The 15,386-nt window shown below is 45.7% G+C and overlaps 1 protein-coding gene across 4 annotated transcripts in view; it reads right to left on the bottom strand.

Moving 5' to 3' along the window:
• The window catches only part of ARMC3 (armadillo repeat containing 3), a 133,972-nt gene that overhangs the window by 112,545 nt on the left and 6,041 nt on the right, over nt 1–15,386 (bottom strand). For all 4 annotated transcript variants that reach the window (XM_014518286.2, XM_025199704.1, XM_025199705.1 and 1 more), the window contains one exon: nt 11,642–11,690. In XM_014518286.2, the coding sequence (XP_014373772.1) occupies nt 11,642–11,689 (48 nt within the window). In that variant the 5' untranslated portion in view covers nt 11,690. The remainder of the gene's footprint in view (nt 1–11,641; nt 11,691–15,386) is intronic.

Below are 15,386 nucleotides of genomic sequence, written 5' to 3'. Positions count from 1 at the left end.
AGCGGAGCCCGCACCAGCCCCCTGCCCCAGCCTCCACCCCTGCCTTGCCTCACCTTGGGGAGGAGCCACTGCCTGCTCTGAGTGAGGCTCTGTCGGCCCCTGGCCCCCAGCCCCAGCCTCTGGCCCCCAGTCCCCAGCTTCTCGGCTCCAGGCCCTGATGTGGAGCACTTCCCTGGAGCCAGGAAAGCATGAGACAGCCCCCGGCTCCAACCCTTGGCTCCTGGCTCCGGCCCCCAGACCCCAGCTCCAGCCTCTGGCCCTCAGCCCCCAGTCTCTCTGCTCCAGCCCCCAGCCCCAGGCTCCAGTCCCCAGCCCCAGCCTCTAGCCCCCAGTCTCCAGGCCTCAGCCCCTGGCCTCCAACCCCCTTTGATAAGTGTCCCACGCTGGACCGAGGCAGTGCACTCATGGACCAAGGCGGTGCGCTCACGGACCACTACTCCTTAGAGGGAACATTGCAGACAGCTATCCCCAGACATATTATTGAGAGGTGCCTGGAGGGGAGGCCAACTGATCTGAAATACGGGCCCTATTTGTGTCCAGCTGGGGAAGCAATGGCACTCACTCTCCTCCCCCAGCTGTCTGCAAAACCCCAGTCCCCCTGCCTCCCAGGTCCATGAAATCAAGCAAGAGCAAGTACAAATCAATTTTTTCTTCCCTATCTTTATTTTTTTTCACAATACATTGACTTGCAATCAATTCCATTGAAAAATCACAATAGAATTTACAATACAATTTACACTACAGCCACACATAGCATAAAACACCAGTTCACAATTATTATGCTCCCCATGTCCCTTCTGTAGATATGGATGGATGGAGGGATGTATGGTGGGAAAGCGAGAAAGAGGGATGGGATGGAGAGAGGCAGGCAGGCAGGCAGGAAGCCAGCCTGGTTACTGGCCATTCCTGTTAGTCTGGTTAGTGATGACCCCACGACTTTTATAGAGTTCGTTACTGGAAAGTTGCAGGGTGGACTGCTATTGGGAGGAGGCCAAATGCTTGGCTAGTGCTAGTATGCTTGCAAGTGTTTGTATTGCACTGGCTTGGCCAGTGTTAGTATATTCTTGCAAAACCAACCAACCCACCCACTCATCCACCCACAAAGCTTAGTTATGGAGGGGTGCCCTAACTGTGAGGGCCCCCAAGCATGGTTGCAAAGTGATCCCCTCGGGTAGGGTGGGGGGGCCCACTCCTCTAGTGGGGTGTTACTCTCTGGTGCATTGTATCTTTGGAATCTTTGCTGCCCACAAAGCTTAGGGAGGGGGGCCCTTGGGTGGGTGGGCAAGAGGGGTGGGTGGAAGGAGGTGTTCTGCACCCTCTTCCCGGTTACTGAATATGTTCCACCCAGCAGGATCAGGAGGGGGGGCCCAGCCAAAGGAGGCCCCCTCAGGTGGGAGACCTCCATGCATGGTTGGGGCCCTTCAGGTCCAGATCAGTGGCCTAACATGCTACAGTAGTCAATGAGGATTTTATGTAGCAATTTCCTGCAGTGCAAAACTGCATTTTCTGAGATCTGTCCAGTAACCACGAAGGAGTTGCTAGGGAGGGACTATGCCAGAACACCACGGAGCGGGGGTCTTTGCCAGCAACCAAGAAGAATTTTTGAGATTAAGGAGTGGAGAGGTGTTGCTTGCGCCAAACTGGTCATCAGGAGGGAACACAGAGCAGTCTCTGAACAGCTGAGACATGGTTTCAACCTGAGGAGGGGCTGCTGCCACGCCTCCTCTGACTCTGCCTCCATCTCCACCTCCCGCCCAACCCCAGAGCTGAAAGTCTGGAAAGCCAGGATGTCACCCGCATCTCTGCAGAGAATGACGGACAGCTTGTCATAGAAGAGGGCAAGGGGGCAACCTGCCCCAGAACGAGAGTTGGCATCTTTTGCTTTGTAAAATGCTGATCTGAGGAACTTGATCTTGCACTGGATCTGGGTCCAGTCACGATTGTACCCTCACGCCTGCATTCCTCTTGCAATCTTAACATAAACAGACTTATTCTTCCTACTCTCCAACCGGTCTATGATCCTTTGCTCCAACCAAATGTTGATTAAGTTCTCCAGTTCTTCCCAGCTCCAGCTCAGTCCATGGGCGTTGGAGGCATCAGCCTCCTGGGCCATCGCCTCCATCATACTGCTGACCTTGGCTTTCTGAGACATGGTGGATGAAGCAGTTGGTGGTCAACAGCACAAGCACAAGCGATTTGTGAAAGAGGCTGGCAAATTTTGGGAGGGCACCTTTGTACTCAGGCTGTGCTTACAAGAGAGTCTGGGAAAATTCCAAGGATTTTGAAGTCATCACCTGTGAGTACCAAAACACCTACAGGTGATAAAGCAGCTAACAACAAAGACCAGGTGATGGGGTAAATAAGGTAAGGCCATTGTACTTTGGGATGGCTGCTCAATGACCAGGAATGTTGCAAAAATCATTGATAAGTGCCTGCTTGTGCAAAATAATTTTATTACTGAAGCAAAGTGTCATGTTTTCCCAGAAACTGGCAAAAGTTTTGAATAGGCAGGAGAGGAGTAGACAAAACTTTTTTTTTGTTTGCAAGCTTGATTATATCATAACACTTAGTGGCTGCAAAGCTCATGCAAATGGCACAATGCCCCCACAGCACTGGGATGAAGTGTTGAAAAAGCAGCTGCACCAACCACACACACAGTCCCTGCCACCCTGCTTGGTGCAGACAGATGAGAGGCCGCTGCTGGGAGACGGGCAACATGGAGAATGAGGATGAAGCATGTGACATGATGGAGGACATGGAGCATGAGGAGCAGGAGGAGGAAGCATTCCTGGAAATGCTGTTTTGCTGTAGAATGCTGCAGGAAGTCTTCACCAGGAATATGACACTACACTTTTCAGTGGCAAGTTGCGTGATTCGTGCTTTAACAGCACAAATTAGAGCATACACGGCATACACAAGGGAGCAAAGTGAACAAGTGGAATCTACCCGGGCTCTGTTGATAAACCTCAGGAGGACCAGCAGAATCCACAATGTGGGCCCGTGAGAGCAGCTTGGACTTGTGGGACTCCCACTACTGACATCTGCAGGGAATGACACACAAGAGCTTAACTCACTCGGAAGTGCCATTCATGCAAACAAAAATGCCGTGTTGTGCAAACAGAACTGCACCGCACCAAAAAAAAGCCGCATTTAAATTCTGCGGCAGTCTACATTAAATCCCATGTCATGTACGCATGCCCCCTGAGATAAGTGTTTTACAAAGCCAAAGATGCGAACTCTCATTCTGGGACAGCTTGCACAATTGCTCCCTTCTATGACAAGCTATCCATCATTCTCTCCAAGGATGTGGGCAACAACCCGGATATGGAGGCTTTCAGCACCGGGGTTGGGCAGGAGGAGGAGGTGGCAGCAGCCCCTCCTGAGGGTGAAACCATGAGCAGCATGTCTCAGCTGTACAGAAACCACTCCCTGATCCCTGATGACCAGGACTGGCAGAATGAACCATCGGTCACCATACACTTTGTGCCACTTAGCCCTGCTCCACGGACTAGCACAGATAATGAAGCAGAGGACGTGGAGGGTCAGAAAGAAACCCATGCAGCCAATACATCGCCTACTGTTACCGAGACCCAAGAACATGCTGGACCTGGTAAGTTTCTTGTAATGTGCCTCTTGCCACTGCCAGGCAATTCCCGGTTTCGTGCTGGTTGGGTTTGGAGGGTTGGGGGAGAAATTCATGCGTCTCTATAGGTGGGTTGCCATGTTCTTTCAGTGGTGGTACACGACGGGTTTAATAGCTCGTAATGTAACAGACGCCAAACTAATTATTTGCTTAAATTTTTTGCAGGTAGCATGGGCAGTAGCAGCCATGGATTTGTTTCTGAAGTGAATACTTGTAAGTTTTGGGCAGTACAAGTGGTACCCTACTGTTGCAGGGTCTGTTTCCATGCCTGCTGGCATTTTGTACACTGCATGGTGGGGGTGGTGGGTGTACTTTCCTCCTCTTGGGGGGAAGGCAGCCATTGCATTTTTTTTGCTTATCAGCCACCACAACCCATGGCTGCCTGGAACAGCACCCTGCTCGCACTACAGCAGAGTGCTGGAGAGATTTTTGCAGCAAGCAGAGAGAATCCCGCAAAACTTCTTTTGAGGTTTTGGCAGAGTCCTCAGTAGCCAGAGAGGAATGCGCAGATGCCTGGCGGGATAAACTCCATGAGTTGGTGCATAAGGATGATGCCATCCTGAAGGAAGTGCGAGACACCATGCAGAATTTGAAAGACATGCTTGACAAGTCATGTGTTGAATTACAGAGGTCAAAGGACACTTTCAATGATGCCTTTCAGTGTGAAAAAGTACCTCTTAAATAAACGGGTACCACACCTGAACAGGAAAAGTCAGTCCGCTTGTCTTGCCTCTATGCAGGAAAAACCCGGACGGAGAATTACAGCCGAACCTGTTCCCCCTAACTCAGTGGGGTCACAGGAGGGCTGTATGACTGCCAACAGGGCCAGGAGGGCACCACTGTGTTTCAAGGAGACAGAGTGTGGTGGGTCAGCAGGGGTTGCTCCTGCGTTGATCCACCTGCCTCACTATGCCCAACCACTTTCCAGGCTCCAATTGCTTCCCTGGGAGCACCTCACACCTGGCTGACCCCCTTCCTGCAGCACACCTCCAAGTCTGGTTGTAATGCTGCCACCACCCAGGGTCTAGACTGATCTTGGACCTGTGCCCCCTGGGAAACACAGGTCTAGTAGTCCTTGAGGGGACTCGACCCACTGCAAGAACTCAGGGTGCTTCCCTCAGTCTGAAGCACAAATAGTGGTCTCCCTTAGTCAGCTGAACCAAGGGGACCCCAAGGCATAATCTAGACCCTCTCCCAATAAGTCTGCCATGCTAGGTACAGAGGAGAACTTTATTGGTTACAAGGAGTAGGTTTGGAATACGGTACAGGGTAGAGCAGCATCAGAGAAATACCTTAGGGCAAACAGTAGCATGGTAACCTTTGATCACACATCTGAGTTACTGCAAGCTATATATCTAGTTAGATCTCAAGTAGCTTACAAGTATCATCCAGAGGCAGGTGGAGATGCCCTCTGGAGGCAAACAGATCACTGAACGAGTTTCAAGAGAGAGAGTGAGTTTCAGATGGTCCAGCTTCTCTGAGAGTTCTCATCATGGCTAATGCCCCTTAAATTATATAGACCTTATGACCTCATTTACCTGATCCAATGAAGGCCAGCAGATGTTGGCTGCCAGCCAACAAATTTGAAATGCATCACTGCTTGCTGGGTAGACTGCCAGGGTCTCTAGCTCCCTCCCAGTCATGATGACATTGCTTAGAACAATAGGGAGTATAAGCCCCTACCCAGGTGTGTGAGGCCAGTCATGTAGGCAGAGGGAGAAGGTTTCCCCCTCCCTCAGGAATGTATCCAGCTCAGGTTACAACTCAGGGTTACCTGAAACCGATGGGGCCAGGGGTGTCTGCTCTCTGCAGTGACCATGGTAACCAAATTGTCAGATTGGTCATCTGCCTGATAGCAGAGTTTGGGGAGAGACAGAGATGGAATTCTGCCACACTGCAGTGGTTCAGGGTCATGCTGGGGTGAAGGCAAAGAAGCACAGGTAACTATAACAGTGTGCTGCAAACAATAAAACCTCATGGTTTCCTGTGTCTGCCTCCATATCCACCCATACACTGCTTGGTTGTGAAGGTGGATTTTGTTCATTGTTTGGGTTCATTCTCTGTTCATTTTTCCTGCCGCTTGCTGCATGGTGCCAGGAAGGAGGGGTTGGCAATCTCTCTTGCACAGGTAAACAGGGGGGCCGCCTGGGTGGGTTGCAACACACAAGTGCTAGCCTGCACACCAGCCTTTTGAAAGGCAGCACCCACTCTGCAAAGTCACTTCTGAGGCCATACTTACTGCTTCTGACTTCACCTCCCTTAGTTAGGAGAAGGGAAGTGGTGTATCACCCCCCAGCACCCTGGCTTGCTTTTTTGCAAACCATCAGCCACTTTGCAAAGTCACCCACAGGGGCTCATGCCTTTCCAGGCTCTTTGGTTCACCTTTCACAACCTTTGCATTTTACCTAGATGGAAACTTTGAAAATGCGTTTTTTCAAGATTCTTTTTGCCCTCTTTTCGAGCCAGGTACCAGGCACTTTGTTTTGGAACACCAAATTCAGACTGAGGTACATGTTTTCTTACACCCACCCACCATTCTGTCTCCCTGAGGCTTCTGTTTCCTTGAGTTTCTTCTCAGATTTGCGGAAGGAAGATTTTAAATAGATAAGGATAACAGAAAGTTGTTTAAATAACAGAATATAGTTTAAATAAATAAGGATAACAGAAAGCAGAAAGTCCCCGCTTACCTGAGGGGGCCCTTCCCTCCCTCCCTCCCTCCCTAAACTTTGTGGCCAGCAAAGATTCCAAAGTTACAACGTAACAGAGATTAGCATGGCCCAACTCAGCCAGCCAGCTGAGTTGGGCCAGCCAGCCATACATCTCTACCTGAGGGGGTCTGGTGGAGAACATAGTAATGCACTGCTAAAGTCTTTATAGAGTTGCTAAAGGCTAAAGGCCCTGGGAGGTCCATGCTTGTCACTGGGGGTGGGTGGGTTTGTTTAGTCTTCTTTCTTGTAAGAAATGCTGGCTTCACACTAGCACTGGACGAGCATTCGACCTCCCTCCATCCAATAACAGTCCACCCTGTAACTTTCCAGTAATGGCATGACTCCATAAAAGTCACAGACATCATCTCTCTGAAAAGAACCCCACCCACCCCACATTGGACATGCATGCCATATAGATCAAATAAAACACTGCTGGGACATGGCCAGTAACCAGGAAGGGCCAGAAACCAGGCTGGCTGCCTGCTTGCCTCCCTCCCTCCCACCATGCAGCCATCCATCCATATCGTATCAAGGGATTACTCAAGGGACCTTGGGAGCATACTGTGAATTGGTGTTTTATCCTATTGTATTGCTGGCAATGGCTGCACTGTAAAAAAATGTATTTACCAGTTGACTACGAATGGCATTGTTGAGTAAAACAAAACTATGTATAATGTTTTAGCTTTATTGTGACTTCTCAATCAAATTGATTGCAATTCAATTTGTTGTGAACAAAATAAAGATGAGGAACAAAAAACTCTGATTCATACTTGCTCCTGCTTGATTTCAGGGCATGGACCTGGGAACGGGGGAGCGGTTTGCAGCCAGCCAGGGGCAGGAGTGCAGTAGCTTCCCAAGCTGGGCACAAAGCTGGTCAGGGCCCGTATTTCAGATTGGTTGGCCTCCCCTCCAGGCACCTCAATAATATGTCTTGGGATAACCATCTGCTGCATAACACTTCTGGCCTCTCTATAGGGAGCAGAGTGCTTTTTGAAACCCTGGCCTGGGTTAATTAGCAGCTCCGCTTAGCTGAGACCCATCTGATGAGGACATGCCAATACCTAGTGTAGAAGAAGGAGGTATTACAGATTTCTTGAATTTGGATGAAAAGAAGTTCTCCCACAATGATGCTTTCTTTGAATACACTTGATTCTGCAGACGCCTAGAGGTAGCAGAACAGATTACCCTAGGCTGCCTTGGGAGGGTTGCTCCTCATTTCTCTCTCACCTTTTCCCTGTCCTTTGATAAGGCTGAGAGGAGAGATATAGCAAGGGAGGACAAAGCAATCCTCAACAAAATCTGATGAGCTCTCTCCAGGGGGGACCAGGTTGCAGGCGGCCGGGGTGAGGGGGAGGGGGTCTGCAAACCCAGCTCCAAAAGATGCTGCATGTAGGATTTTGGAAAGAAAACACTGCATTGCAAAGAAAGCACTGAAAAGAAAATCAGTTTTGCATCGCACCTCCCATAACAGTACATCCTGCAAAGAAAAAAAAAAGTTGTTTTGGAGCTGTGGCAGCAGGGGTTAACCCCAGCTCCCTACCCCCCTCAGCAACCATGCATATGAAATGCATTATAATGCATTAAAGACTTGCTAAAGTCTTAAAGGCTTGCTAAAGACTAAAGGTCCTAGGAGGTTCATGCACAGAGACATTTTGCAGATTGCCTGTTTGCTGCTAGGGGTGGGTGGGAGAGTTTAGTCTTTTTTTTTTAAAGAAATGCTGGCTGCACCCTAGGTAGTACTTAACAAGCATTCAACCTCCCTCCCCCCGCTAACAGTCTACCCTGCAACTCTTTGCAACTCTTTCCAGTAATGCCATGATTCCATAAAAAACTCCCAAGCACAGCACCCCCATGATGAGGCAGAAGCAGTCTCCAAAAACCAACCCAACCACCCACCCACCCCAAAGAAAACAAGACACATATATAGAGCAAAAATAAAACACTTATTGAAAAGGCTGCAGTTTGACAATATAAAATATATACAAAATGTAAAAAATAAATTTAAAAATTGCAAATCTGAACATATTTCACTCTCCTCATTCATTATTGGGCCAGCTGCTGCCTCCGGCAAGTTCCATCCATAAATTTTTTTTGCAAGGAGGGGGAAAAAGGAAGAGGAAGAGGAGATGGGGTTTGGAGCACAGTGGGAAAAAAACAGACTTTTGCCCCCCCACCCCACACACACACACACATAAGATCGGTGGAACATATTACCTAAATATGACACCAAACTTTGGGGTAAAGCATCCACACTTGAGGACAGGAGCGTGATCCAGGAGCGTGATCCAGGTTGACCTTGATAGGCTCAGGAAATGGGCAGATGAGAACCTGATGGTGTTTAACACCAAAAAATGCAAGGTTCTCCACCTTGGGAAGAAAAACCTGCAGCATGTTTATAGGCTCAGCAGTGCTATGCTGGCTAGCACTATGGACGAAAAGGACTTGGGGGTCATGACTGACCCCAAAGATGAACATGAGCCATCAATGTGATGCTGCAGCTAGTAAAGCAAGGAAAACATTGGCTTGCATCCATAGATGCTTCTCAAGCAAATTCCAGGGTGTCATTCTCCTGTTGTACTCAGGCTTGGTGAGGCCGCAGCTGGAGTACTGCATCCAGTTTTGGGCTACACAATTCAAAAAGGATGTGGAGAAGCTTGAGAGGGTCCAGAGGAGAGCCACACATACGATAAGAGGTCAGGGAAACAGACCTTATGATGAGAGGCTGAGAGCTATGGGACTCTTTAGCCTGGAAAAACGCAGGCTCAGGGGTGATCAGGTGGCCACCTATAAGTTTATCAGAGGTGCTCATCAGGATCTGGGGGAACGTCTGTTCACCAGAGCGCCCCAAGGGATGACAAGATCGAACGGTCACAAACTCCTCCATGACCGTTTCAGGCTGAACATAAGGAAGAACTTTTTAACTGTCCAAGCCCCCAAGGTCTGGAATAGACTGCTGCTGGAGGTGGTTCAAGCACCTACTTTGAACACCTTCAAGAGACATTTGGATGGTTATCTTGCTGGGATCCTATGACCCCTGCTGACTTCCTGCCCCTGGGGCAGGTGGCTGGACTTGATGATCTTCCGAGATCCCTTCCAGCCTGAATGTCTATGAAATTTATGAAGTCTATAAATATCACCTGGGACGCTGCATATACTGGGCGTTGGGTCTGGCAGGCAGCATCCTGCCCCTGGACTTTTTTTTGACGTGGTTCTGAAATGGAATGCGATGAAGTTTAAAGGTTTGTGATATTAAAGTAAGTCATGTAACTACATAGACTATAGGTGGCGGGGTGGGGGGGGCAAAGAATTAAGAAGGTATATAAAATTAAGGGATTATTGGCCTCCCCCATTTTAAAATAATAATACATTTTTCTGAGGACCCGTCCAAACCTGAACCTATGGCCACTCCACTGTGTGCTGTGAGGAAGAAGGTAGGAGGGAGGGATGAGGAGGGTAACAAAAAAACCAAAAAAACCAAAAAACACACAGTGGTACCTACTGGCTAAAGGCCAGAACACAGCACCCCCTTGTGGGGAAGGGGATTCAAGTCTTTGGAGTCCCTGGCTTTGGAGTCCCTGGTTTGTTTGGACAAACAAATCCAGTTGGAGCAGTGTAACTGGAGAGTACCCCAAATTAACACATCTCCAAGTAGTGTTAGTTTAGGGTGCTAAATGGACTTTAGAGCAGTGGGAAATCCTGGATCATGCAAACACAAACGCAGTTGCATCAGCATAAATGGGAAATATCATTTCATCTACACATGCCCAAAGCCCCTGACCCCTGACTCAGCCTGTAATTTGGACTCTGCCCCTGGCACCTGCCCTTCCCCAGTGGCCTAATCACCAGGCTAGACTGTCTATGACCCTGTTCTTATACCAGGATTCCCGCTATTTTCCTGAACTAGGCAGAAGACCTCTCAGCACAGTGGCCTAATATCTCATTTCTGCATATCAAATTCCAGTTATGTTGTTTACCCATGTTCTGCCTTTTTGCTGACTGTTGTTAAATGTTAGTGTGTAGCTACTTGCTTTCCACCGTCTCTCCAAGGTAATTTGGTAACCATTACTCTTTTCTAACTTCCCTATCCTTGATTGTGGAGGAGGCAGAAATCAAACCCTTCATGCCTTAAACATCACAGTATACAAGTATGTATACTGAAATGTACATACTGAGAAAAATACAGAAATTCTCCACATTTCCCATAACTTGCCTATCATAAGCAAATAAAATAACACTTCTTGAAACTTCTGAGTTGTAATATTAGAAGGAAATCACATTTCTCATCTGCAATGCACTCCTGGCCTTGCTGGAAGTGACCTAGGCACTTATAAATAAGAATAATTCATTTAACTATGTGGAAGGACCACTGACACCTGGCCTGAGTCCACATCTACTGAATCCAGCAAAAAAACAGTAGTTTGGAACGTGAGTTGCCCTCCTTGATATGTCTGGGGGTGAAAGAAATACAAAACAAGGGAATAACCCAAAATAAGCAGCAGGACTGAGGCAGTAACTGAGTAGCACTCCCAAGGCACCTATAAAAGCATCTTCACAAACTACTCTAAGTTCTAGGGTTTTCAGATCTGCAGGTGACTGGTAGACCAGGGAGCAGCTATTCCACGTGGCAGTTCCCCAACCAAAAATAGACCTCTGAGCAGATAGAATATTAACAGATCTCCATGACTCCTACACTTCCTTCTAAGATGGTAACACTGCACAATCATTTGAGATGCAGTCAGTATTAGTGTGGGCTTCAAAGAAACCATGCATTGAAGGATGAAGAAGATAATGGGCAACAAAGCATAGAAGCATATGCAGACTCATTTTGTAGAAAATTCAGATTCTATAAGAACAAAATATCTGCAAATCTTTGCACTCCAAGCAGTTACAGACCCATCTATGCTTCTATACACCTGTCTCTCCAGAAATAAGAATGTGTCCATCTCCACAACTCACAGGCATGGACATTTCAGGTTACTTCTCTCCCTTTTTCTGATTTTTACAGATAGAAGGGAACATACAGTTCTTAGAGTAAAAGAAGCCTGGATTGCTTTATACATTACTGCTTGCAAAGTCTGCCAAAGACAATAATCGTTATAAAAACAACACATGCCAGGTCACACTGTTTTTCATATCTGCAGAAAGAAGAAATGGGATCATCTTTACAAGACAGTTTTAGAATTACACAGGAAAATTAGTGGGAGTAAGGAACTGTGTAAGGAGGGTAGGACTGGGGCCTATACTTGTGTAAAATGTTAATTTTATAGCATATAGCATTTTATAAACTTACCACATCCTTGGGAGGAGGCTCCACTTCCTTCTTTATTTTTTTACCCATTCTAAGAACAAAACCAAAGAAAAGCAGGCAAGAAACAAACAAGTTACTTTCAGTGTCTTAGGACCTAGTTTACCAGATATATCTCAAGGAAGCACAATCTAGACAAAAGGTGGATGACTCTTCTTTATGGAACAAGAGTAAGTTCTTTAAGTTCTCTTAGAGTAAGTTCTCTAAGAGTAAGTGCACCCTTGGCAACAGCAATGTTGTGTTTGCTCCACGAAACAAGTTTCTTAATACTTGATCACACCTAGTGAACCCTGAAGGCCACCAAAATAAAGCTGGAAAGAAACCAGGAGAAAAGCACCTGAGTGAGAGTCCATGCAATACACCACAATGCCAGGTTATAGCTGTCGTGTTATACACACACAGGAAATATATTAAGGGTGACCTTTTCTATAAGTTTAGGATCATTTGTCTGCACAAAACTGTACTGGTTTGCCGGAACTACCCTTGGAGGTAGGTATTCAGATGACAAAAAATCTATTTTTCCATTTGTAACTGCAGTAATGACTTGTGCTACTGTAAACAAGTGATCTATGCACACTTATGTGGGAAAATAACACATCCAATGCTGAAAATCTGGTTGCAAATGCACTTGGATTCTCCCTACATATTGTACACTAAATAAAACAAAGCCTGGCAAAAAGAATCAAATTCAGTAGTCACAACTTCCATTGACTTCAAATTGAATTAAGCTAAACTGAAACATATACATTTTAATCTTGAAAGAAAATGAACACACAGGGGTTTAAAAATCCATTTTAAAATGAATTCAGATTATTTTGCAGAATATTTCTAATAAGACAAGCCCATAGTATTTTAAGTTTACTTTCCATAAATGTAAATAATTACACAAAGCTATGGAGAGTCAAGCCCTTCATGGGATTTTCCTTACAAGGCAAATAAATCTTTCATTTCAGAACATACAATTAGCACTATGCTTTGTACAAACATTTTTTCTATATTTTCGATAAGCTTTTTGGCTTCTTGGTACTATTAAAACCAGTTTGATTAATAGGAACAAGAATTAGTATGAAGGAATGGTGTGTTCACTGAGCTTAATTACTGCACTAAGTCCATTACTTCACTGCAGCGATTATTTTAGTTTGTGCCATATTCTGTCACCAACTGGTGTTGTCAGCTTGACTGCCAGAGTTCTCTGAATTTGGTGGTTACTTTCTAACTTGAGGCAATATTACACAGGGACCCCTTTGCTTACTGATAATTAACAATATAGTTTGTATTAATTTTAATTATCTCAGACAACCAGTATGCACAGATGTTGAACAGTTACTGACCCAGAAGTGAATCAGTTATGCAAATACCTGTCTCTGGTTGGCTGATCAGTCTACACAAAGATTATACATTTTTATCTCAGTAATCATATTGTATGGATGTCTTTGGGCTCTCACTTCCTACTGTCCTCAACCATATGTATCATAGCAAACCTTGTCTGTTTTCAGTCTGCATTCTTTTTGATTCCTTTCAACCTTCCCTACTGTACCTTCCTGCCCTGATAAAGACTAATAATCCCACACACAAAACAAATTCCTGTCATATTCAAGGAAAATGTGAGAGCACTGTTAATTTATCTCTATTTTGGTTGTTTTTAAAATTATTTCTGACCATGCACTAAGCCAGTGTAAATTAGCCATAAACCAGACATATCCAGTTTCAACAGCAGTCTCCCTGCTGAGAAGATTCTGCAGCAGGCAAACAATTGACAGAGCTCAGGAAATGGGACTGGGGTAGGGTGCCATGACTGAGATGTCTTATGTCCTGGGATCCTGAACATCAACCAACCCTTTAGGAATGCAGGTAACTGACATAAAGTATAGTAGCCCTAAAGCAAAGAATTTCCCATACAAAATTTATGGAGTTTATTTCACAGATTTTGTTGTTGGGTCCTGCTGCTAGAGCTGTCAATAATTTTCCTCTTGCTTTCCTCAGCTTTCTGATTTGCTCTTGCATTCAAGCCCAGCCTTAGTTTCTGTCTGTCCTCACCCTACTTCTGATGTCTAAAATATCTGAAGAAAAGTGAGGGATTTTATTCAGCTCTTAGCTCAGGGGAAGAGCAACACAATAATCAAAGGTGCAGTTTGTGCTGATTTCTATTAACCTCTGGACTAAAGATACAATATAACAATGTTAAATGTATACAAGTCCATGAATTTACCAGAGAAGAAATTACAGTGCCTCATCTTCACGTGCTTAAACTATGGACCTTTTTATAGTCTACAGAGTAGTTTGCATACCTAGGTTATGTAAGTAAGGCCCTTTAAGGATTGAGAAGAAAATACATACCACTACTTACAAGACCTTACTGTTTTGATTCCATTTTTTTCAACTATTTAAAAGCTTGAAAATTAAAGTATCCAAAATAAATATTTAGAATCTAGACATTTTCAGTGAGATTATCATTGTAAATGACATCAAATTCTGAGTCTGAACTACTTAATAGTGTTCTTTCCCCCCTCCACCCTCCCCTGAAAGGTCAGAATGACATGGAGCATGGTTTTTGTGGTCTTCCTCTGTACCACAGGACACTGTTTTCTTCATAGAATCATCTGAGTATGTATTAACCTGTCAAATAACCAGTGCCATAGCAATGAAGTTTGGCACCCAAAGCAAAGTCCACAGCAGCAGCCCACACTCGCCCTCCGCACAATCCGGGGGACACATGCAGTGGCAGAAGCTGCCCTTCCCCCATCCCCGTGCCCTCCCAAATGAGCTGCTTGCGGCTCCATCCCGCACCCTGACGGCACCCCTTTGCTTTGGCGCCCGGGGCAGTCACCCTGCTTGCCACCCTCTTGCTATGGCACTGCAAATATGGCACTGCAAATACAGGTGTGATTCCCTGCCTCAGTAGCATAACTAGGGCAGGGTGACCAGGGAAGCAGCCCCAGTCACTGACTTGAAGGTGGAGGAGCAGGGCAAAACTAACGTTTGCTGCCGCAGCCGCACAATTGCACTAGTGACAGCTGGTCTTCCATTCCTTGGGTGAGTATTTTCACCACTAGAACATTATATAAAAAGTGGGCACAACTGTTGTTTTACCACAAAACGGTGATTTCTGTTTAGTTCTTTGAAAGAAAGCACATCCTTACTTTCAAAATATGATTACTTGTTCCTCATCTTCATTGGTTAGGAGACTTATTTGCAGTGCCAGGACAGGCACCTCAGCTCCACAGAGTATTGTAGATTTTCTGGATCACCATCCTGGGACACCTAATATTTCCTATGCACTATATAGAGAGCCTAAACACCCAATTTATAGTTTTGGCTTCTGCTTTTAGGTCCAGATGCTTAAAAAATGGTTCTGCACTGCTTAGCTGGAGACACCCAAGTCTGGATCTAGCCCTTAGCCAAGTATAAAATTAGTATTCTATAATTGCCTTTTTATAGGCAAACTCCACTGACTTTTCAGTGTATCATTTCCCAATAAATGTGATTAATGAGTGTGCACAAATTGGTTTCTTTTCCACTAATTCTTACAAGAGTGATGGATGACAAAAAAACTGTAAGAAAGTAGTCAGTAAATCATAGTTTGAAAAATGGAATTGTGCCCTTTGGTATTTGCATGGTTCAAACACACTCTCAAACTCCTGCTAGTTGTTCCTGTACAGTACCACATTTCTATTTCTAATATCAGACTCTTGCACAAAATTATTTTGTATGCCTTTATAAACAAAAAATT

Source organism: Alligator sinensis, unplaced genomic scaffold, assembly GCF_000455745.1.
Source record: "Alligator sinensis unplaced genomic scaffold, ASM45574v1 scaffold221_1, whole genome shotgun sequence".
NCBI lineage: Eukaryota > Metazoa > Chordata > Crocodylia > Alligatoridae > Alligator > Alligator sinensis.
Note: the sequence above shows the minus strand (reverse complement) of the source record. Positions and strands in the feature narration are given on the sequence as shown.